Source organism: Nannospalax galili, unplaced genomic scaffold (assembly GCF_000622305.1).
Source record: "Nannospalax galili isolate Female #2095 unplaced genomic scaffold, S.galili_v1.0 scaffold1711, whole genome shotgun sequence".
Lineage (NCBI taxonomy): Eukaryota > Metazoa > Chordata > Mammalia > Rodentia > Spalacidae > Nannospalax > Nannospalax galili.
The window spans coordinates 290,391-314,691 of NW_008330347.1; the positions used below are offsets into that span (position 1 = coordinate 290,391).

The window sequence follows — 24,301 nt, forward strand, 5'->3', positions numbered from 1 at the left end:
GCTTTTCAGACACAGAGAGGGCTCTGGAACAAAGCTATAAGCATGAGATGGCTTTGATATTAAGGACTCCACATCCCTAAAAATGCCTTTCCATTGGTCATACTGCCATGAACCTTGAGATAGAAGGACATGGGGCAGAACCAAAGGTTTTATACCTGTGACTGACTACTCAATACCAGACCTACCTTTGCATTAGAACCCTCTCTCACCCCCTCCACTATGCCCTCTTTAGCCTTTTTGAATGCCTAACATCTGCTCTGTCCTGATGGTATCCAAGAGGTTCCATGTAGGGGCCAGGGAGGAGAGCCACCAGGTGAGCAGTGGCCCAGGGCTCCCTGTCGGGCTGGGGACAGGTCTACCACCGTTCCTAGCTAGGGCCTGGCTATACCAGTCTCCTTCCACGGAGATTCAGATGCCCGGGCCTTCCTGTAGTTCAGTTTCCTCCTTTTCCTTGTGTAGGTGTGGATGGATGCAGGCACCCAGATCTTCTTCTCCTTTGCCATCTGTCTGGGGTGTCTCACGGCCCTGGGCAGCTACAACAAGTATCACAACAACTGCTACAGGTGAGTCTCTTGCCCCTCTAGCCAAGCTAGATCAGGGTGAGCTATACTAACACATGAACCTGCTCCATCTGCACCACATCTTAGTACCCTAAGGCTATGGGGACATCATAGCAGACTCTAGGATGGGGAGAGGATTGCTTCTTAAAGGGTGGAATAGTTGTGATTGGCTGGAAGACCACATGCAGCACCCAGCCTGTCTGGGTGTCTATGAAAGGTGTCTTTATGAAAGGTTCATAGGTACAGGAGAGTTAGGCCAGCAAGCCTGGAAAGCAATTATTAATGCGTATTGGCAGCTCAGTGTTGGGGACTCTACCTGGCAGATGATGAATTCCCTGCCCACACACCTTCCAGAGGTGCCCCTTTATTTTATGTTCCCTTTCTCCTGCCTACCGGATTCATACTCAGAGAATTTAAGCTGGCTTTAATATTAGCTGTCTGTTGTGCATTTCAAGACCAAATTGGGGTGTTTAAGAATTATTTATTGTTTGGGATTATTGGAGCCCAAGGCAAGTGGACTCATCTTAGAAGTGGTAGGTTCCCCAGAAGTATAGTAGAGATACGGCAGGATGGAGGTGACAGAGTGGCCGCAGATGTTTAGATGAGTTTTACTAATGGCATTATTCTTTCAGGACCACCTTAGTTTATTTCATATCTGGGCTAGTAGGGGGTAAAAGCTGGAGTCCAGAGCTAGAATTCACACTATTTGAACAGTGTGAATTCTGCCAGGCAGCCGCACCCTTGGCCTCCGCAACTGTGGGAGAGGCTGTGCTCCCTGGGGTTCCTGTTAGCTCCCTCACAGGAAGGCCAGGCTTTAGGGCAGCTCTTTTCTGACCCAGCTGGTTGCCTCCTTCTCCCACCTGTACCCCTACAGGGACTGCATCGCCCTCTGCTTCCTCAACAGCGGCACCAGCTTCGTGGCGGGGTTTGCCATCTTTTCCATCCTGGGTTTCATGTCTCAGGAGCAGGGTGTGCCCATATCTGAGGTTGCTGAGTCGGGTAGGTACACTGGGGAGGGCTGAGGGCAGTAGTTTCTGTAAGCCTGGTTTGCACTTTTGCCAGTCAGGACCCAGAAGGGATGCTCAAAAAGTTTCTAATTTGGGAGTATTTCAGAACTTCAAAGTAGAGGAAGCCTAACTAGTAAGTTTGGTAAATATTTCCAACTCCAAAAAAGTCCAAAGCATTTTGGATAAAGGAGCCTCATCCTATATTTGGCACATACTATTTGAAGCCTTCAGTCTGTACCATTTGGTGTAAACCATGTGAAACTTGTACCACCTCTGTCTCCGCTGCACTACTGTGGGAACTGGGTGCCCTTGACCTTTTAGAGGAGGCTTCCTATGGTTTAATTAGGCTTCAGCAGGTGAACCTCTTCTTGTCAGTTGGTGGAGAGGAGCATTGATTTGAGAGGTACTGTGGCAATCAATGGTGTTCTAAAACTGATCACTCATGGTAGGGTCAGAAAAGGCTTTAAGGACAACCATGGTAAACTGTAGGCCTAGACCAAATCCAGGCCCAGAGGAGTTTCCTTTGCTACAGTTGTCAGCACAGCGAAGCCACTGCCTTTCCCCAGCTCCCCCACCACTTCCTCTTGCTTTCCCTCAGGCGGGCTTCCAGATTTGTTTGACCTGCTGCCCTCAGAACTCATTCTTAGCTTTAGAGTTCTGGTTTAGAGCTGGAGGCTCAGAACCCCTTTTAAACACAAGTTCCTTTATTGGTAGGACCTCTAGGTCTGCGCTTGCCAGTGAAGACGGAGTGAGTGATGACTTGCAGACTGGGGACCATTAGAAGGGGTTTGGGTGGCTCGTCTTGTGTCAAGATGGTGGTGGTGGTGGTAACTTTGGGGAAGTTTCTTCTAGCTCTGTTATTTCATGGCCCCATCCTGGGAGGCCCTGGGGTTGCAGAGGCTTGGAGCTGTCTCAGGCTGTGTTCCTCTACTCCTGCCATAGGCCCTGGCCTGGCTTTCATCGCCTACCCTCGAGCTGTGGTGATGTTGCCCTTCTCACCTCTGTGGGCCTGCTGTTTCTTCTTCATGGTCGTTCTCCTGGGACTAGATAGCCAGGTATCAGAGATGGCCCGCTCAAGCCTGAGGGATGAGTGGGTGGTCAGGAGAGTGGAGGGCAACAGGTGAGCCTTAGGCCCCGTGAGACCTTAAATAGTTGGGAACCCAGTGAATGTCAGAAGTGGATACCCTCCCAGGGACCCAGAAGAGCTTTCAGGGTGGGGTCAGCTCATCAGCTCAGACCCATATGCAAAGATAACCACTCTTGGGGCTGGACAGGGTGGCTGCTGGCTAACTCTGGAGCAGGAAGTTGGTGCTGGCTGACAGGGCCTGTTGTGGGAGCTCTCCCCCCCCTGCTTTCTCTTGCCTTCTCATCCAGTTTGTGTGCGTAGAGAGCCTGGTGACAGCGCTTGTGGACATGTATCCCCGGAAGTTCCGTAAGAAGAACCGGAGGGAGATCCTCATTCTTGTAGTGTCTGTCATCTCCTTCCTCATTGGCCTGGTCATGCTCACAGAGGTGAGAGTCTGGGAGTCTGGAAGGGGCCCTGAGGAGGAGGAGCCAGGCAGACAACTGCCATCTGCTGGGTGGGACCACAGGGCAGGCGTTCTGGATCATCTGGGCTTTGGACTCCCGGCTTCGACTCCCATAGAATGGCTGGTAGTTGGGTAATTTGACTCCAGGGTAACTGAGAACACATGGAAAGAATGAGTGGAAGGCCTTGGAATGGGAAAAACTAGCTCTCTGGTGAGATCCTGTGCTTTCCCAGGAATGACCTCAAGGGAGAGGGGGACCTGGATATGGGTGGCTCTCTGTTGGTGTCATAATGGAAAAGAGTTGATAGAGCTTACAAATTTGAGATGCTCAGTGACAACGCATCCTAATCCTTCCCCCAAAGACTACTCAAGCTTCTGGGTCCCCCCCCCTAAATATTCTCAGGGACATCTTAATAACAGCTGTCTGATTCACCCGTCTTCCATCCAAAAGTGGTGATAAAATGCAGCTACTGTCCATATCTGCTCAGGGCTTTACGGCTTCCGTGTTCCCACCTTAGATCACCTCCTGTGGTCCTTGCCACCTCTGCCCCATTAGGCTGTGGGGCACAGGGGTCAGCCCATCTGCTTCTTCCCAATAATCTCCCATGCAGGGTGGCATGTATGTGTTTCAACTCTTCGACTACTACGCAGCCAGTGGCATGTGTCTCCTCTTCGTGGCCATCTTTGAGTCCCTCTGTGTGGGCTGGGTTTATGGTGAGTGGATTCACCCCTGGGCTCAGACCCTGGCATGCTCCTCCATCCCAGCATTCTCAGACAAAAGGAGACACCTGCTGCTCACATCCACTTTTCCCTATCACAGCTGCACTTAGACTACCCTGGGGTCCAACAAACATCTTGTCCTATCTGAACCCTTTGACAGCATTGCTGTTTTTTCCTTTCCTGTGATGTTTATGCCAGTGGCTCTTAGCCAGGTGCTTCCTCTAGCTATGCTTTCAGAAGACTGTCATGACCTCTCTTGCTTATTTGTCCTTTCCTATCCTAGTTTGCTTGGTCCCATCCTGACCCCCATAGCCTGAAGTGTGTCTTCTGTCTTCTGTCCCACTTCTGTCTCTTCTCCATGGCAGGAGCCAGGCGCTTCTATGACAACGTTGAGGATATGATTGGGTACAAGCCATGGCCTCTTATCAAATATTGCTGGCTCTTTTTTACCCCAGCTGTGTGCACGGTAAGGGAACCCTGCAGGGGTAAAGGCAGAAGGGGGGAGGGAGGAGGGGAGAGAGAAAGAGAGAGAGAGAGAGAGAGAGAGAGAGAGAGAGAGAGAGAGAGAGAGATGCAGCATCAAGCCCTTAGCTTTAGAATGAATTCCTCTAGAATGGAGTTGAAAATCATCTTAGATTTTCATATATCCCCTCACTGGGGCTTAAATGAGACAGAGTCTACCTTTCCATGTCATAGAGGAATAAACAGGCCCAGGGCTGTCAGATGGGTTGACTAAGAGCCCAGTGTGAGACTGATGTCCTAGGTAAGGGTGGTACCCAATACTGGGCTAGGTAAGGCTGGTACCCAATACTGGACTGCTCAGAATTATACTGGTAAGCACAGCAGTCACAACCGGCTGGTTCAGAGTGCTTGACACATAGTCACTGTTTCAGCATCTCAAGGGATAAGTGTCACTGCCATACTAATTTAAAAAGTATTTATTTTTATTTTATGTATATGAATGTTTCACCTGAATGTATGTGTGTGTACCACATGCATGCTTGATACCATCGAAGGCCAGAGAGGGTGTTGGATCCCTTGGAACTGGAGCTACAAATGAGTGTTAGCCACTGTCCTAGTTTGTTCTTCATTGCTGTGACAAAATACTCTGACCAATTCCAACTTGGGGAGGAAAGGGTTTATTCAGCTTACATCTCCCAGGTCGCAGTTCATCAGGGAGCCCAAGGCAGGAACTCAGGGCAGGAACCTGGAAGCAGGAGCTGGAGCACAGGCCATGGAGGACCGCTGCTTACTGGCTTGCTCCCCTGGCCCCTGCTCAGCCTGCTTTCTTATGCAACACAGGCCCACCTGCCCAGGGGTGGCACCACCCACAGTGGGCTGGGCCCTCCCACATCACTCAGCAATCAAGAAGGTGCCCCATGGACATGGGCACAGGCCAGTCCATTAGAGGCAATTCCCCGATTGAGGCTCCCTCAAACCAGGTGTGTCAAGTTGACACTAAAGCTATCCAGCACAGCCACCATGTGGGCGTCAGGAACTGAACCCAGTTCCTCTGCAAGAGCAGCTGCCAAGCCATTTCTCTGGCCCCTCATCACACTCATTTTACAGATTAAGCGAACTTGAGAGGTGAAGCACTTAGGAAGCGAGGGGACTGCAGAGACAGGGGTTCCTGCCTGTATTAGATAGTTTTCTGTTGCTGTGATAAAACACCACGGCAGCCTATAGAAGGAAGAGTTTATTTGAGCTTACGGTTCAGAGGGTTAGTCCATAATGGTGGGGGAGGCATGGTGGAAGAGGTGGCCAGAGCAGAAAGTCAAGGGATCACAGGCACAGGAAGCAGAGAGACAAGAAATCTGGCAAGGCTTAAAAACTCTCAAAGCCTGCCCCCAGCGATCTGCTTCTTCTTCATGGCTATGCCTCCTAAAGGTTCTTTGACCCTCCCCAAGCAGCATCGCAAATTAGAGACCAAGTGTCCAGATACTTGGAGCCCATGGGGGACACTCATTCAAACCACCACCTTGCCTCTTCTGGTTTTGTGTTTATGTCAGTGGTTGCAGAAACTTCCACCATGTGTCAGGTACAAGTGAGGAGTGCAGAGAGAACAGGACCTGAGTTTTCACAGCTGAGTCCTGGTGTAGGAGATGGGACACACTAAAGCCGCCAGCAGGCACACAGTGGGAGCTTAACCATAGTCAACCATGAATAGAGGGACCCAAGGCTCTGCAATGACAGGGGCTGTGTTCTGGAAATAGCTACCCGGGAGTGGATTTTAAACTGAGCATAGGGGGAGCTTGGGGCCTGATTGACCCAGAGGAGTGGCACAGCCCATTGGGAGGACAAGTCTTCATCAGGAAGCTCTAGGGTGGGATGGGGGTGCTGAAGTCACAGCCCCACCCCTCCTGCCCCACTAACTTCTTTCTCTTCTGTTCTTACCCCAGGCCACCTTCCTGTTCTCTCTGATCAAGTATACTCCACTGACCTACAATAAGAAGTACACGTACCCGTGGTGGGGGGATGCCCTGGGCTGGCTCCTAGCTCTGTCCTCTATGGTCTGCATTCCTGCCTGGAGCTTCTACAAGCTCAAGACCCTCAAGGGCCCACTTAAAGAGGTAGGAGGAAAGCTATGAAGGGTGGGAACTTTACTGGATGAGTAGACCCTGGATGACAGGTGGGCTGTCTACTATGGGAGCTGGGGCACAAAGGTGATACCCCGCCTGGTATGGGTACTAGGGAGCCAGAGAAGGAATGCTTGGAAGTCTCAGAAAAGGACCTGGGGTAACTGCACGATGCAAGCTGTGACTGTGGGGCTGGCAGCCAGAGGTAGGCTTGCATAGGGAAAGGCAGACAGACATTGATGATGATGGACACTGGCTGGTGGGCCCCTGCTTCACCATGACAGGTACCCCCACTGTCCTTACAGAGACTCCGCCAGCTCATGTGCCCAGCTGAAGATCTGCCCTGGAAGAACCAACCAGGACCTCCTGCTCCTGCCACACCTACGGCATCCCTCCTCAGACTCACAGAACTAGAGTCTAGCTGCTAGGGGGCAAGGCCTTGGACATGCCTGTGAGCCTGGCTATGGGAACAGTTGTAGGGGCAGAGAGCAGAAACAGCTCTCTGTGCCCTCTGCCCCTCACCTGGGGCGTATAAGACAAAGGTGGATATTTTGGAATCCACCTTCTGAGTTGGGTGCTTCCAACCCTGACTCCCCTATTTCAGGGGTGGTCCAAACACCTGCTACATGCCCATATCAAGAAAACCCCTTTGAGGCAGCTTGGAAAGCCCAGTGAGAGCTAGAGAGGTGAAAATCTGGCTGGCTGCTGGGCCCTCCTCCCTCTGTGCCATTAAATCCATCTTCCTCCCACAACTGTGCTCTGATATGCCTGGTTTCTGCCCTCTGTTAGTGCCTTGGCCCCCTCCTCACTGTGAAGTTATATCTATAAGGTTCTGTGTCCTTCCAGCTTGCCTTCCTCACTGAGTTCTTGTGAACCACATAGTAGATAGATGTGATTTCCATGGCAGGGGAGGAGGGTCAGGTGGGCCAGGCCAAGGTCCTCTATCACACATTTGGACTGGAGAAAGCTGTCACACCTCTTTTCTCACTGCCCAATACATGTGGTCTGTGTTGCTTCCCCCCCCCACACACCGGTCCACTCCACACCTCCCTTATATACCCCCACCTCCATGGGATATGGGATAAAAAGTGTGATAGAAAGCTGGACGTAGTGTTGCAATGCCTTTAAGACCAGCACTCAAGAGGCAGAGGACTATGGATTCTCTGAGTTCAAGGAGGTTAGCCTGGTCTATGTAGCAAGTTCCAGGCCTGCCAGTGCTGTATAGTAAAACCCTCTGTCAAACAAACAAGAAGGGAGATGGAGGGAAGGATGAAAGAGAACAGGTCCTGGTTACAGGAAGAAAGAGGACAGGCTGATGGCAGCTTCCTCCTGCCCACATGTCTCTTGCTGTGTTCCTGCTGATCAATACTATGTCAGTGTCTGCAGCCCAGGCCTGAGGCAGGGTGAGAGAGGGCTGCCAGCCTTGCTTTTGCAGGCCCAGATAAATAGAGGAAGCACTGCCTGAGCTCTGCCAGCAGAGGGACCCTGCTTACCTCTCAGCCTGCAAGAGGTTAGGACACTGGGCGCTGTCACTTCCAGATATGGCCACCAGAGGGTGGCATTGCCATAGCCTCAGCCATGGGTGTGAGACTTGATCCCTTAGGGCTGGGTTTGCAGAGGAGCCAGGTGGCAGGTGAAGGTCTCCGTGTTGTCTAGAGCTCGATCGCAAGGTCCCCAGGACCTTCCTTCTAAGGGGTGGGTGGGGCTTTGGTTGCTGCTGTGGAGGTGATTGAAATATGCATTTCTCTCCATATCTAGAATAGATATCATATCTGTCTGCTTCTCCAACCTGGATTCAGCTGGTTCCTCTGGTATTGCTTGGCTTGGCCCGGTATCCTGTGACTTTCAGCTGCAGGGTGCTCAGGGCCCCTGGTGGTATCTTAGCTTTTGACATGTCAGTGTCTTGGGAAATATACTGAAATCTTTGTCAGTCTTCAAGTTTCTGTTTTGTGTTGGAGGAGTTCTTAGAAACCAAGGACAGTGGGCCTCTCTGTGTGTGGGCCTTGGCTGTTTCTCCTAGGTGACTGGTTGGACCCCCCCCCTCCACAAATGTGCAGGCTCAGTCACAGTCCTTTGATGGAGAAACAAATCTGCAGGTGCAGCATGCTAAAACTCAGGATACCGCCCACCTGGAATCATCATCTAGCTGACTGTTTCTAGAACACCTATATTTGCAGGATTGTGCTCATCACATAGCATGAGCAAAACCAGATACAGTTTCTTAACAAATAACGGCAAGCAGAGCAAAGTTCTGTGAGAGGGGAACCAATGAGGGTGGAAGGAAACTTGATGGGTTTGGTCAGGTGGCAGAGGTAGAGATGGAATGGAGGTGGAAGAGAACTGTTTCCCTACCTGGAAGGGTAGAGACAGAATTCGGCAGTTCCCAGAAGAAGACGACAGGGTTTTGGAGGGGCACTCTTAGAGAATGCAGGCAGGCAGGAAGGCAGGGAAGCCTTGGGATAGGTGGTATTTGAGTACAGAAACACAAGAAGCTACATCCATCTGGGAAGGTGCCTATAGCATCACTGACTAGGCATTGAGGCCACTAGGCCACCTGGAAGCCCCAACAGCCTAGGGCTCAGACCTGATCAAGCATGTGCATACACAGCCTCTGGTGACCCTTGGATGAACGTGCCAAGCTCACCCAGGCAGCCTTGTCTGTAGAGCCTTTCAGTCCTTGATTCTTAACTCTGACACTTACTAACGTGCAAGTTAACCTCTCTGATCCTAGGTTTCCTCCTCTAAAATACTGGGATACTACTACTACTTACCCCAGAGTGTCACCAGACAACCAGCAGAGGCAGCTGCTCTCTTTCCATTACCATGGCTGTGCCTCTACAGTGGCTGGCTACGTAGCAGAAAAGTCCAAGGAGTCTGAGACAGCGTCCTGCCCCTAGCCTCCCAGCCTGGGAACCTAGGCTGCATCAGGTCCCAGGAAGGAGGCTATTGAATGCTAATTTAAGTGAAGTGAATTTGCTAGGAGGTGAGGGAAAAGTATCCCCAAATAACCTGTGGCCCAATCGCTTGGCTCAGCAGGGCAGTGTTGTCCAGGAAAAGGAGGTTGGAGCCCTTCAGGTCATGTTCAGTCTTCTGGTTCTGAGAGAGCAGCACATGCCTTCCCAGAAAGGGGACGACTAGGGTCATTAATCTCTCTCCTTCCCTTCCTCTCCCTTTCCGCGGATCCACTCATCCATCCAATAAAGGCCAAGTGCCTGCTCGGAAGCATCACTGTTTTAAATGCTAGAAGCAGAAGAAGCAAAGAATCATGAGATGAGATTCCTACCTGTTATCTGTTCATGGTCTGGGAAAGAGCATGTGATAGGATCAAAGGCACAGGTTCAAATCCTGGCTTCTTTGTTTACTGTGCATGGTCACTGGGCAAATCATTTAGTCTCTACTCACCCTGGTATTCTCTTCTGTAAAAGAGGCTCTTCACATCCACACTTCAAGGCTCCGAAGGAGAATATGTGAAACAACTTGTATATGCCCAGCCTGAGCCAGAGCTTCAGGAAATAAGCTTCATGCCAGGTACCTAGGAGCATGTATGGGGTTCGAAGATGGTGGTGCCCAGTGATTCTTACTGTAGTGAGATTTTAGAGTTCTTTCATCTCAGCTCTGAATCATACTTGCCAGGCTTTTGCAAAGATGAGATCGCTGGCTTCCTGAGTTTTCCAATTGGTCTGAATAACAAGAGGAAATGTGGAGGTTGGGATCCAATATTAAGATAGAGAGATGAAGGCCTGAGGTGGGCAAGTAAAGTCAGGGAAGGATTAGGTAAAATCAGATTCTACGCCCTGGGCAGACTGGGGAGAGAGTCAGGCTAGCAAGGCTGGGTATTCTTTTCATGGACTCTGGTGTCCCCAGTGCAAGAAGCCCTAGGGTCATCATAGTAGGCCCAATGTACAGGGATAGCGCAGAGCCAGTAGTGCAGGCTTTTACCATGTCAGTTGAGCATGGGGGTGACAAATGTGTGGGTTTTGGCAAGCCATGTCTTCCCCCAGAGCTGATCCCCAGCCTGGTTTCCAGTTTTGCAGAGGCAAGGGGGCTGAGAATTGAGACTTACTCTGGTTTTCCTTGATGGGGAACAGGGAGGTAGAAGCAAGAGGGGCTTGAGGGATAGTGAGTGGGGTGCTGATGGAAAATTACAGATTGTCAGTCTTACTTCATACCCTCTGCTGTTGGGAAGTTCTAGCAGACAAAGGGGAAGTCCACACAAAGGGAAATTTCCCTTTCTCCCCACAACTTCCTCTCCCCCCACCCCCATACAACCTGGCACTGAGGCAGCAGCTTGGCCTTATCAGTGGCCAATGGCTTTTCTGAATGAAGGGTGTAGACTGTCCTGTATCCATGCTGTGAGGGCATTGCTCAGAGAATCCCCTTCTGGAAAAACCTCCCGGGCTTCTGTGCCAAGGGCACACATGCTTAACACGTGTGTTCACTTCTGACAGCTGCTAGGCTGTTCCAGATGAACCTTAGTTCCGTGGCTCAGGGCTACCTAGAATCAGAGCCTCTCACAGTAAAGAAGAAGCTGAGATCTGAACCCGAATCACACAGTGACAACACTTCTTAAGCACTTGTGATTTCCTAGGCATGACTATGTTGTCTTTAACCCTCATGGTAACCCTGAAAAGCACATATTACCCGCCTGTCTAGAGTAGGAAACTGAGGCTCAGAGCCTTCACCGGCTGACAGACCATGATAAGGGAGTATGGGAAAGTCAGAGTGGGTGGGCGATGCCCTGGATCTTATGTGCATTCCCCTTCCCGAGATATGCAGGCTTTGGAGCTTTCTCTAGGAAAATCCCAAGAAGAAGGCAGTGACTGCGAAGGTCTAGAGCTTTGCTGCGGAGCCACAGAGGGCAGGTACTTGGTGGAAAACTCCAGTGTGTGATTCACCCTCCTCCCATACCCTCGTCACTGAGGCCAGCTCCCCTCCCAAGGTCCTCAGTGTCCAGCCTGGGAGTTGGTGGCTCCCATCCCTCTGCTCTGGTAAGGAGGACTGTACCTTGCCTAAGAAGGAGCCAGTACTTGGGGTGGAGGTGGGGGCAAGGGGCAGGGGAAGGGGCTAGAAACAGGAGAAGGGAGGTCAAGGAGGAAGGACTGAACCTCTTCTCCTGCCTGAGATAGCAGCTCAGCAGGCTCTAGAGGGCTTGTCCTAGACAGTGCTCACTGGTAGGGCACTGGTCAGGAAGGGAGAGGGCTGGAGGAGACAGGGGGACAGGGTCAGAGGGCCTGACTTCCTGAGGGTGGATGTTGTAATCCTGGTTTATAGACTTTGGGCTTCAATCCCTCCTGTTGCTTGTGGTATTTCTGTCCCTTCATTTTCTAGTACACACACAGACTCTGTCTCACTGAATAGGACTGTGGCAGGGAAGAGCAGGAGGGCTGAAAGTGAGAGTTCAGTGAACGTTTCTCTTCCAGGTCTGGAGCAACTCACTTTTCTAGGGCTTGTTGGCACTGCTGGAGCGGAGCCAAGCTGAGGGACCAGGTGAGTTGGAAGCATGCGGGCACCAGCTGAGCCTAGAGTCACAGTGTCTGTACCCCTGAGGGCTAAGGGCTCAGAGCAGAGGCAAGACCGAAGAGAATGTGTATCTGGACTGGAAGCAGGAAAATGCCGTCCCCTGAGGCTACAGGGAATTTAAGGTTTAGGAATGCTCTGATGCCACCAACCTCTTCCAGCCTCTTCACCATTCACACCATCGAGTTGCTCAGGGACGAGCCTGGGTGGCAGGACAGTCCACAGACTCAGGGAGTTGACCCGTGTAGTGGGTGAAAGAGGCGGGTCATTGTCCTGGCGGGGGAGGGCAGACAGTCTTCAGAGGCGGGAAGGGTGAGTAGATAGATCTGGAAATAAAAGCCACAGGTGGTGGTGGTGGTGGTGGTGGTGGTGGTGGGGTGGCTTGGAAGGAGGAAACTGCCTGGACTTGGGGCAAGGAGGGAGGGGCCAGGGAAAGCCTGGGCTGCCACTGCAGAGTCCAGCTGCCCACCGGGTGTGAAGGGCTGCGAGGATCCAGGCTTTGGGGCCATGCACACAGGTATGTGTGCGCACAGGGACGTGACAGAATCGCACCAGGGTATGCAGGGGTGGGTGCTGGTATGTGGGTGTGGGCTGGAACAGGGCTGGGGTTCTCTTATGCTGATCAAGGAAGGAAGGTGGCTGATTGGGACCCCAGCATGTGTGTGGGGGTGGGGCAGCATTTCTAGAGGTACCTCCTAGAGCCACAGAGGGTTTAGTGTAACCTGCCCAGCACTTTCTAGTCCTTTGAAGACTGGAGGCCTGAGTGTGTTCAAGGGCACTGAGGTATGGTGAGTTCCCGCCCCTGCCCCTAGTCTGCCCCAGCCTGGTAAAGTAGGTGGACAGTCTGTGGAGATCTGGGACTGCAGAGGTGACAAAGGTCTGGGAAGGGGAGCAAGTCATCTTTGCTGTCACCAAACCATTCCAAGCAACCAGACGAGAGGTAGCAGTGCACAGTGGGGGCAGGTCTGCTGTCCTTTGGGGTTTTTGTTGTGAGACAGGCTTTCATTATGCAGTCAGGCTGGCCTGGAGCTCACCATCTTCCTGCCTCTACCCTGAATTCTGGGGATCACAGGCATGTACCACCATGCTGGCCCTGATGCTTTTATAAGTAATAGAAAAAAGGAGGGCTCTGTGTAGCATGTTTTTGTGGCTAACCTCCTCCAGGACATTTTTTGTCTGAGTCTAACTTGCATGTCTAGTGCTGCAATTTCAGCCCGTTTCCTCTGGGCCCTCTCTTTTTGCTTGATTTTGTTTCATTCTGCCAGTCCGGGCTTTCATTCTTACCCATAAGGCATGCTTCTCCCAGTAGTCTTTCCTTGGTATAACTCAAATCGTGGGCCCAGTCTGGGTCCTGGGTTTGCCCCCGCCCCTTGCTCTTTCCCATCATTCATTGCTTCATTTACTCCTTTCCTCTCCAGCTGTCAAGAGCACCTTCATCTTGCAACAGCTGCTAGTGGACTGGGGCCCGGGGACCATAAGGTCTGTCTCCTACCAACTCCTTTGGGGTTCTTTACATGTGCGGTTTGTTTGCCCTGAGCCCACCTACCCTATGACTTGGCAAACAACAATCTGTCTTGCCTTTTACACATCTCTTTCATCTTTCCCCTCTCTTCCAATATCCCTATTGAGAAGGGGTCATTCTCTCTTCCAGGAGATTTAAAGCTTAGAGAGGAGGTATTGTTTGCCTAAGGTCAAACAGCAAGACCCAGCCTCGTCACTTATTATCTTGGTAAATTGGTCCAGCTCTTCAAGACTGGATTAACTGAGTATGTGTGGATGCTGGGCACTGTTCCCCATCTCTGAGCCCCACTTTCTCCTCTATAACCTGAAGCTAATAGTTCCAGCAACTTCAGAGACTGTTAGGGGAATGAGATCTGACAGTGAACATTAAGAACTGCATGCTTTTAACCCCACATTGACTCAAATGCTAACTTTTTATTGTAATTAGCAAGTCTGGGTAAACTTGGTTTCCTGTCTGGTGCTTTTGCTGCAATGATCTCAAGTTCATTCATTTGTCGTTTATTTGTCATTTATTTGTTTGGACATGATTCAGGGGCCACTCCTCAGAGTGCCATGGTTACAGTTCTCTATGGTTCAGGCTTCACTGACTTCTTCCCTGGGACTGAGTACCCCTAGGCTCTGGTTCTCCAGCCTGGAACCCTTCCTTCTCCTCCTTAGTGACAGAGGCTGGATATCCACTAGCCTCTCTCATTGGCTCTCTTGTGCTGAGCTTGAAGTATGATATTCTGAGTAGATCCCAATACCAGAACCTCACCCTGCTGTGCTTTCTCATTCCTGGGGTAGCCTGCACCCTCCAAGTCACCTTCAAAAATTTCCATAACCCTAGCTGGCTTGTGCCCACGCCTTTCTAACGGACTTGGGCTTGGGCTGTTGCCTGGGTTAAAAAGACCAACAAATAAACACAGAGTTTTCCTTCATAAAAAATGACTCCCTTGTGTTTCCCTGGAGCCCCAGAGGAGCATGGAGTGCTTGGTAGACCTGGTCATTTGATTCTCTGAGTGCCTCCAGAGGTGAGGGCCGATGGAGGACAGTGCTCCCTTGACAGTCTGGGCTCCTCCTCTTTGACACTTCCTTGGGAGGAAGACCAGTAGTGGCCTCAGGGTAGCCAGCTGTGTGGAGAGAGGGAAGAGATGACAGGCTTCTAGATACAGTTTACCCCCTGAGAATTAACAAACAGGCAAAAGGGACAGAAAACCAGATGGAGGGTGGCCTATGCCATTCTCTTGCAGGCCCAGGGAGCTCTGGACTCTTTAGCTCTTTAAAGGGCAGAGGAAAGGGGGTGGTGATGGCCACTATGGGTGGCTCCTGCCAGGCTGGTCCTGCAGGAACCAGTCATTCGGCACCTACACCCAAGTGACCCCTCCTGGCACCGGGTCTCTCCCCAACTTTCTAAGGATACGCATACAAAGGGACAGTGTCCCTTGAAGGCCTACAGCTGGTCCTGGTGCCAATCCCCTCCTGAGCTGGCTTTCCTGGGAGGCCCCACCTTCTCCTTCCCTCCCAATCAGAGTCCATATCTAGTGAGCTCCCATGTTTACCTGGCCTCCATCGATCTCAGTTGCCCAGGAAAGCCCATGTAGCCACCTCAGCCACACCTGCCCTTTAACCCCATACCTCTGGCAGCCTTTGAGCCCTTCTGGTCTGGAGGCGGGAGACCAAGCTGATGTTAATTCACAGCAAGCTGAAGGATCTGGGCAGCTGGGATAGTGGCCGAAGATCAAAAATGATAAATCAAAAGGGACTGGAGATAGAAGGCCCCTGTCAGCCTGTGCTTTAATCATAGCTCTACCCCTGGGTGGTAATGGTGAAGTCTCCAGTCAGTTAAGGCCTGCTTTGACTATCACTTTGCCCTCCATCAGCAAGCTAAGGACTCTTCAGCTTCACGACTGAGAGCAGAGCGACACTTGGTAGCAAGGCCATCAAGAGTTTGGGAAGAAATTTAACATCCCCATAAGAAGGACTGGGCTGGGAAGGGTTAGGTGGAAGAACATGGGGGATGTTACAGCCCCTCTTCTTTCTTCTGCCAGGCTCTGCCTCTCACAGTACTGCCTCACCCCACAGGACCTCCCCAGCCAGTATGGACAGAAAAGTGGCAGTCCACGGAGATGGATGTCCTGTGGTTTCCTGGGTCCCTGAGGAGGGAGAGACAGTGGACCAGGAAGGCGAGGACCAGGTGAAGGAGCGGGGCCAATGGACCAACAAGATGGAGTTTGTGCTGTCAGTGGCTGGGGAGATCATTGGGCTAGGCAATGTCTGGAGGTTTCCCTATCTCTGCTACAAGAATGGAGGTGGTAAGTTCACATTCAGGGGTTATGGTGAGGAACGCTGTGCCCTGCCAGTGGGACCTTTATTTCCTGGCAATGTGATCAAACGGAAGGAGGGCTGTTATAGAGCTGGAGAGCTCTGGTGGGGCCCTAGCTCCATCTCTAGGCTCTATGATCCCCTTTATGAATTGGGGCAATCTATATTCTCAGGATAACATGAGGTTTAAAGGAGGGAACAGGTTGAAGCAGGGGCCCAGGGTTCTTATTAAACTCCTGCACTACTCTCCACAGATGATAATGGCTAATGGGGTTCATTCATTCATTCATTCATTCAAGTCCCCTTATCCCAGGCCCCTCCAGAGCCAAACCCTGTTCTAAATGCAAACCAGAACTTAAGTCTGTGTGCTGCATTCTGATGAAGGCTACAGATCATGTGTGACATATGACAGAGACGAGTGTGACTTGAAGAGTGACCAGAAGGAAAACAGGGAAGGGGGACAACTGGGCAACATCTGAGCAAAGACTTGAAGGATGTGAAGGAGGGATAAGGGATGATAGAGGGAATGGAGTGTAAAGGTCTTGGGAGGGTATGTGTAGTGCTGGTGTATCGGAAGCTCAAGAGAGAGCCAAGCACTGAGGGTGCCCTGTGCTATGCCCAGAGATGGCCTCCATGCAGGCCCTAGAGGGCCAAGTCTGGAGTCTAGCCTGAGGAAGGCCTAGCCTTAGGCCTCTGGAAGGCACCCATCTTTTATGGGGTAAAAGCCCCTATTCCAAGAGCAGAGGAATTATGCTCCACAGTTGATGAGATGGGACCTGTGGGCCATGTGCTTTGTGGATTTTCTGTGAAGAGCCCTTCTTCAAAGTGTGGTGTCTACACACAAGGGAGCTTTCATTAGCCTTTACAGAGGGATATTATGATGCATTATGGCATGGATGAATCTCGAAGATACGTTGAATGAAATGAGCCAGATGTAATACGGCAAACTCTGTATGATTCCACTCGTGTGATATGTGTGAGGTGCCCAGGATAGGAGAGTTGGTAGAGACAGAAAGTAGACTATGATCGACAGGAAGTAAGGAGGGGGAGAAGATGCGGAGCTCGTGTTCAGTGCATATGGAGTTTTAATTCGGGAAGATGAAAACGTTCTGGGAATGGATGATGGTGATGGTTGTACAGCCCTGGGAATGCTTTAACAACATGGAATGGTACACTTACAAAATATATACTTAAGTTGTATGTACTTTCACATACACATACATGCCAGGGAAAAGAGGAATACTTTAGCAATTCTTCCTTGGGAAATTTGTACTAAGGGGCAAATTGGACAAACGCACAAGTGGGGCAATGATCTTCACTGTGATGTTTCTAATAAAAAAAAAACTAGAAATCTAATGATAAATTCCAGCAAAATATCATTCCACACTGTGGAACTCCATATAATCATTGAAATGGTATTATGTTTATTGACACAAAGAAGTTTGTGCTATAAATTTTAAAAAATGGTTGTCAAATAACATATATTACATTGTGGGGCTGGAGAGATGGTTCAGCAGTTATGAGCACTGACTGCTCCTGCAGAGAGAACCTGGGTTTGATGCTCAGCACCTACACAGAGGCACCAGGCAGGCAGAGTTCTGGAAAGTTCTGCTTTGTCCTTTCTTCCCTTTATGTTTTCTGTCTTTCTCCCCAGTTTGAGGGAGCAGGAGCCTCAGGGTCAGAACACTCAGGGCTGTGCCTTTGTCTTCCTCCAGCTCAGTTTTAAAAACAATTTTATTTATTATTTTTATTTTGTGTGTATGAGTGTACTGCCTGCATGTAAGAGCACCTATGTCTTGCAATGCCCGAGGAGGTCAGAAGAGGGCATCAGATCCTCCTGGAACTGGTTATGGATGTTTATAAGTTACCATGTGGGTGCTGGGAATTGAACCTGGGTCCTCTGCAAGAGCAGCCAGTGTCCTTAACCCCTGACCCAGCTTTCCAGGCCAGATTTTGCATTTTTAACCTGACCTCAGTTTTCTTATCCATTAAGTGGGGAATGACAGTATCTCTCCCCCCATCCCTTGGAAGGTTGTTTTGTGAGGATTGTGATGTTGGTGAAAGATAGAAGAGGATCACTGATACACGGGAAGTACCAAACAATTGCTAAGTTGCAAAAAAGGAGAATCTTGAAGTACGGTTCTCCGAGGCAGGGCGGTGCCTCAGTAGCTCTGACTTCCCTGCGGGACTTGCTTCTCATCAGGCCTGGGAGTGAGGAAAACTCTGGAAATTATTAGTAAGAAACAAACGTTTCCAAGGTGGATTTGTTTGTTTGTTTCCCTCTAAAATGTACCTGTCATGATAGTTTAATAAGTGTATCAAATTATACAGAACACAGTTTTTGTTCCAAAAATAATAAATGACTAGAGTTGTTAAAACACATTGAGTAAATAGTGCATATGTTAGAGTTTCCATCTCAAGATTCATTCCTTTCCATACAAAGACCTAGCACACCTTCTGGTCCACACCCCTGAGGGCATGCAGCTAGCTAGAGGGAGGCATGTGGGCCTCAGGAATATGAGGAAGGAGGATGGGGATGGAGATGCTGGAGGACAGGTGTCCAGAGAGTTCTGGGACTGAAAGCAGCAAGCATGGCTGGGCCCCTGACTTTCTTTCTCTCCCTAGGAGCATTCTTCATCCCCTACTTCATCTTCTTCTTCATCTGTGGCATCCCCGTGTTCTTCCTAGAGGTAGCACTGGGCCAGTACAGCAGCCAAGGAAGCGTCACTGCTTGGAGGAAGATCTGTCCCCTCCTCCAGGGTGAGTGCCACCCCACTCCCTTTCTGCCCATGGCCCATCATCTTGCCTGCCTCTGTCAGTTGTTCCTACTCTTCCTTACCCTTTCTAGGCCTCAGTACCCATCCTTTCTCATCCTGTGCTAAGTATGAAATCAGCCTTTCGAAACCCAAAGCTTAGAAGCTTGGGGAGAGGTCACAGGTCAAGAAAAACAATAAAGAATTACAGCTATCAAATTAAGTACAGAGCTTGGAAGAGAAATCAGGACCCTGAAACTGAACCTTCATCTGCCCCAGGGACAGTATGTCTCTGACTCTACTGCATGCCCCAGACAGGCTTCAAAGGATGTAAGCACAGGAATGCTGTTGATGGTGACAGAGAGAGCATCTTCTGAGCCTGGCTGGGTCAGGGTTCATGTGAGAGCTTTCCATGCATTGTCATTCAGTCCTGGAATAACTTGAATCACCTCATTCTCTATATAAGAAAGTAGGGCCGTTAACTGAGAACTTGATCCAGGGCTACCATTCTATTAGGGACAGACAACCTGCTCCTGTCTAGATCAGTGGTGTGGCTGCAAGCACTTGGATGTCCTTCTCTAGCCTCCCTTTAGTGGTTTGGCCAGTTCACCCAGGTACCAGTGGAGGGCCCAAGGGTCTCCTTACCTCTGCTTACCTCTCAGACATCCCTTACACATAAGATGTTGAGAGGGTTCTTTCCCTGGGGACTAGGTCACCTGGGTTATTAGTCTAGGAAGGGATCAAGCTGAGTGTGCCTGATGACAGAGTGTGGGCACTGTGGTTCCTGAGTAGGCTGGCTGCCTGACCAAAGATTGGGAAAGGGCAAGGCTGATTTCAAGATGCGCTGCTTGGGGTATCAGCTGACCTCTTAAAGCATCCAGGAGACTCCTGTTGGGACAGAGTGAAGGCTCAGCTCCATTGAGCAACACCCTGCAGCTAGAATGACTGTGGGAACTTTCACAGCACAGGTTTCCATAGGAGACCACTACCACAGCTCAGGACTCCTCTTTGCTGCTGGCCTCTGACTTCAGACACTCAGTCCAGCTTCCCTTGTTCCTTTCTTTGTTCTGTCATTTTTCGTTTTACCAGTACTATGTGATGTAATTGAAAATGCAGGTATGCAGAAAGCAAAAGAGCTCTGCAGTCCTATCTCTTTGGGAGCTATTGGCTAACTTTTGGATGAAGACCCTTCAAGAATTTTTCTCATGGACACACACACACACACACACACACACACACACACACACACCACAGTAATGAGAGAATATGTGAGATAGTGATATATAACCTACTTTTCTTAGGAAAAGATAATGTGGAGCTAGGTATGGTAGCACACACTCCTGTCTTTAACCCAGCACTCCAGAGGCTGAAGCAGGGGATTGTAAGTTGTGGACCACCTTGAGCTGTATACTGAAACTCTGTCTTAAAAAGAAAAAAAAAAGAGCTGGGCGTGGTGGTGCACACCTTTAATCCCAGCACTTGGGAGGCAGAGGCAGGCAGATCTTTATGAGTTTGAGGTCAGCCTGGTCTACATATTGAGTTCCAGGACAGCTGGGGCTACAAGGAGACCCTGTCTCAAAAAAAAGACAAAAAAAAAAAAAAAAAAAAAAAAAAAAAAAGAAAAGAAAAAAGAGGAGATGGAGAGATGGCTCAGAAGTTAAGAGCACTGACTGCTTTTCCAGAGGAACTGTGTTCAGTTCCCAGCACCCACATAGCATTTAACATCCACGGAAATTGTAATTTCAGTTTCATGGGAATCTGACACCGTCTTCTGGCCTCTGTGAACACTGTATGCATGGGTACAGTTACATACACGGAGGCAGAACACCCGTTCACATAAAAAAATAAATCAGGGGGCTGGAGAGACGGCTCAGTAGTTAAAATCATTTGTTGCTCTTGCAGAGGACTCTGGTTCAGTTTCCAGAACCCATATGGTGGCTCACAACCATCCATAACTCCAGGGAATCTGACACCTTCTTCTGGCTACCGTGGGCACTGTACACACGTTGTACACTTTCTACCTGCAGGCAAAACAAATTAAAATAAAATAAAAATAAATAAACTACATTAAAAAATAAATAATGAGAAAGAAAAAAAGAAAAGAGAAGGGCATGTTCTGAATGGCAACTCACACCAGTGAATGGACTCCCATGATTCTGTGGTAGCTCCTAAGACCCCTGTAACCATGACTGGCAGATTCTGCGTGACATTTTTCTTTTCTTTTCTTTTCTTTTCTTTTCTTTTCTTTTCTTTTCTTTTCTTTTCTTTTCTTTTCTTTTCTTTTCTTTTCTTTCTTTTCCTCTTTTCTTCTTTTCTTTTCTTTCTTTTCTTTTCTTTTCTTTTTTTGCGTACACTCACCTCTCTGATTCTCTTCTTGTTCCTGAAGGCATTGGCCTGGCGTCTATGGTCATTGAGTCCTACTTGAACATCTACTACATCATCATCCTTGCCTGGGCTCTCTTCTACCTATTCAGCTCCTTCACCTCGGAGCTGCCCTGGACAACCTGCAGTAACTCCTGGAACACAGGTATCAGTGTGCCAGTCCCTGCCCTGAGGCCTCACCCAGGAGACTGACTGGTGGCAGGGGGCAAATAACAATAGAACACACTACAGAACTTGCCTCATAGCTCAGCCACTGGGGGAACCAGTGAGGCTGCTACACTTTGACAACGGGGTGTCACTGCCCATTTGTTCTTTGATTTAGCCTACATTACTGGGCACCTCTTATGTGCCAAACCCTGTGTCGAGGCTGAGCAAGGGCAGGTAGGGCGCCATGCTGTCTGATTTTGCTGTGGTAGAAGAAAGCAAGGGTACCTCATTGTGGGTAGAAGAAACAGTACAGAAATTATAGAACGGTGGCAAAGGAAAGAGCCTGACCTGTGACGGGTGCTGCGGACTGGGGAAGAGCAGCACAGGGACTAGGTGCCGTGTCTGGAGGATGGAGATGACAGAATGGGTAGACCACCTGTGGAAGCTGTGCATGTGGGCTGTGTGAATCTGTGGTCTGTATTGTGCTGAAGGATGATAGTGTCCGTAGGAGTAAATGCAGTGATCACAGGCTATATGGGGAGGAGTAGCCAGCCCGTCCCATGGATTTCCCACTCCTGAGGAAACTCTTCGGCCTAGGAATGGTGGGAAGCTTTGGTCGCAAATTCAGAGAATTAGAGTGAGGGCATCTCTCCTCATCCCTAACTGATATATAACCCCAATCTTGTCCCCAACAGAGCATTGCATGGACTTTCAGAACCACTCAACAGCCAGCACTCTGAGGCATTCTGAGAACTTCACATCACCTGTCATAGAATTCTGGGAGTAGGTCTCAGGCCTGGTTACCACATGCCAGGGGCTTCAAGCAGAGAAAGCCTGTATATCTGGGTTCTGTGAGCTTGAATGTTGGTGGTGCAAGCTTAAGACACTGTGTGTGCTTTCTAGTATCATCCACCTCCTCTTGTCCCCCAGTCCCACATCACTGAGTGATAAAGGCACCTTCATACTCAGCCTCTCTTGCCTACCTACTTACCCCCAAGCCCTCACATGTCTATACAGTCTTGAATTTTTCCATCTGTATCCACTCATACTCACGATGTCTTCCTATGCCCTCACACCCAGCCCCAACTGCACACCCCAGTCACACCTCCACATCACTAGACCCCAGTCCACAGGGTCGTAGAAACAGCCTTCATTCCCTCAAGGCAACCAGCTGTGTGCGTCGCTTCCAAACTGTTCGGTGGTGTCTGGTGGGTAGCTTGACATTGACCTAGGTAGCGTTTGCACCGCAGAAATGGACGATTCTAAAACTCACTATTCACCTTCTTGAATGACCATGTACAACTCCATTTCCACAGGCTGTACACGCCACCTGCCTTCCCTCATGTTTTCCTGTGCCCTCACACCAACTCACCCTGCACACACACAGCACTCATCCACCTACCCATGCCTTCTTACCTGCCCACCCTGGGTTATCTGAGCTCTCTTCTATGTACACACATCTCCACCCCCTGCATCTTTAGACCCCAGCATACATCTATCCCCTCCCCTTGGTCCTGTGTCATTGCCGACCCTCCCCTGCATGTATAGATATCTACTCTCCACCACTCACTCACAGTTCTCACCACCTTCACTCTCTTTCTTTATCTCTCTGTACAACAGAGAAACCTGGATGAGTTAGAAAGACACAGATACCTATGGGATTACAGTGATTTGGTCTTCTAACAGCCAGGGGCACTCAGACCACAGGTGGGAACATGACAGGGCCATAGGGAGGTCTGGGGGGGTAGGGGTGGAGGAAACCCTGGGATGTGAGAACTGTCGGGTCAGCTCTGAGTCAGGAGACTTGGTGACAGAGGCAGACTGCTCCCTTTGGTGTTTTACCTGGTTACTTAATTTTCCCAATCTCTTAGGAGACGGGTTCTGAGCATTACATCGGGCATCCATAACCTGGGGGCCCTGCGCTGGGAACTGGCCTTGTGCCTCCTGCTCATCTGGATCGTTTGCTACTTCTGCATCTGGAAAGGGGTCAAGTCTACAGGCAAGGTGAGATATTTTGGTTCACTGTGACCACAGAGTCCCCAGAGACACTTGAAAGGTCCCTCTGGAGAGCAGAAAGAAAGAACAGTTCAGGATCGATGCATGTGGAAATAGGTGAAGTTGTAAGTGCAATACAAAGAGAGAGGCTTTCAACAGACTTCAGGAAACTTGTTTACCTAAGTAATATTCAGAGCAAAATAAGAACCATAAAAACCCCACTGTTGGAGCTTACCAGTGCCTGAGCCATCAGCAGCATGGCAGGGGTCTTCCGCTTTCCTTGATATGTGGTGCAGGTGTAGCTCTGTCTCCATCATGTATGATGGGGTCACATACTTTTACAACTTGCTTGTTATATTTAATGACATAAAGAGGAGTTTTCACACAAATCAGCAAATGGGGCTGGAGAGATGGCTCGGTGGTTGAGAGCACTGATGGCTCTTGCAGAGGATCTGGATTCGATTCCCAGCACCCACATGGTGGCTAACAACTGTCTTGTCTGCAAGTCCAGTTCCAGGAGGTCTGACACCCTCTTCTGACCTTCATGGGAATTGTACAACATGGGTGCATTTACATGCATGCAGTTAATACACTCATACACATACAATAAAAATAATAAATAAAATATTTAAAAAACAAACCAGCAAACAGAACTGGTTTTGGGGAGAAGGGGTAAGTAAGTGTCAATTAATGAAGGGGTTCAAGCCAAATATGGACAACAGTGGGCTTGTTCTCTAGTGGGATTTCAAGCCTGTGCATCATTTCCAGCCTGAGACTGATGTCTGATACTTTGCAAAGTTGTGAGTGGCAGATGTTGAGTCCTGCCATTCCTCCTATGCCTGGGCTGCCCCAGGAATAGCCTCCTTGCATTATATTGTGACCAGATACTTGGCAAGCAGCTTAAGACAGGTTTATTTCAGCTTGTGGTTCGAGAGGCTGCAGTTACAGTGGCGAGTGTGATTCCTGACTGTCGTGGTGGGAGTGTGATGCTGTTGGTCGTTTATTACATGGTGCTGACCAGGAAGCAGAGAACTTGAGTGGGAAGCGGGGCTGGGTTGTAACAATGCCTGTCCTGAGAGGCTGCAGTTACAGTGGCGAGTGTGATTCCTGACTGTAGTGGTGGGAGTGTGATGCTGTTGGTCGTTTATTACACGGTGCTGACCAGGAAGCAGAGAACTTGAGTGGGAAGCGGGGCTGGGTTGTAACAATGCCTGTCCCACAGTGGAGGGTCCACAACCTCCAAACACTGCACCATCAACTGGGGCTCAGGTGTTCAGACACATGAGCCTGTGG

The 24,301-nt window shown here is 49.8% G+C and overlaps 2 protein-coding genes across 9 annotated transcripts in view; both read left to right on the forward strand.

Annotated features, from left to right (window-relative positions):
* The window catches only part of Slc6a13 (solute carrier family 6 member 13), a 51,646-nt gene extending 44,502 nt beyond the window's left edge, over positions 1 to 7,144 (forward strand). The window contains exons 8-15 of the mRNA XM_008847086.2: positions 460 to 563; positions 1,435 to 1,559; positions 2,510 to 2,622; positions 2,942 to 3,079; positions 3,708 to 3,810; positions 4,182 to 4,282; positions 6,216 to 6,386; positions 6,698 to 7,144. Coding sequence (XP_008845308.1) covers positions 460 to 563; positions 1,435 to 1,559; positions 2,510 to 2,622; positions 2,942 to 3,079; positions 3,708 to 3,810; positions 4,182 to 4,282; positions 6,216 to 6,386; positions 6,698 to 6,820 — 978 coding nt within the window. The 3' untranslated portion in view covers positions 6,821 to 7,144. The remainder of the gene's footprint in view (positions 1 to 459; positions 564 to 1,434; positions 1,560 to 2,509; positions 2,623 to 2,941; positions 3,080 to 3,707; positions 3,811 to 4,181; positions 4,283 to 6,215; positions 6,387 to 6,697) is intronic.
* Positions 7,145 to 11,532: 4,388 nt separating this feature from the next.
* Positions 11,533 to 24,301, forward strand: part of Slc6a12 (solute carrier family 6 member 12) — a 30,324-nt gene continuing 17,555 nt past the window's right edge. Inside the window, exons 1-7 of one of the 8 annotated variants that reach the window (XM_029570453.1) lie at positions 11,533 to 11,879; positions 13,328 to 13,388; positions 15,458 to 15,721; positions 18,357 to 18,491; positions 20,871 to 21,011; positions 21,709 to 21,796; positions 22,885 to 23,017. In XM_029570453.1, the coding sequence (XP_029426313.1) occupies positions 15,508 to 15,721; positions 18,357 to 18,491; positions 20,871 to 21,011; positions 21,709 to 21,796; positions 22,885 to 23,017 (711 nt within the window). In that variant the 5' untranslated portion in view covers positions 11,533 to 11,879; positions 13,328 to 13,388; positions 15,458 to 15,507. Of the gene's footprint in view, positions 11,880 to 12,203; positions 12,222 to 12,340; positions 12,466 to 13,327; positions 13,389 to 15,457; positions 15,722 to 18,356; positions 18,492 to 20,870; positions 21,012 to 21,708; positions 21,797 to 22,884; positions 23,018 to 24,301 lie in introns of those variants that run through there. The other 7 variants (XM_029570444.1, XM_017801685.2, XM_029570455.1 and 4 more) reach the window with 7 other exon arrangements.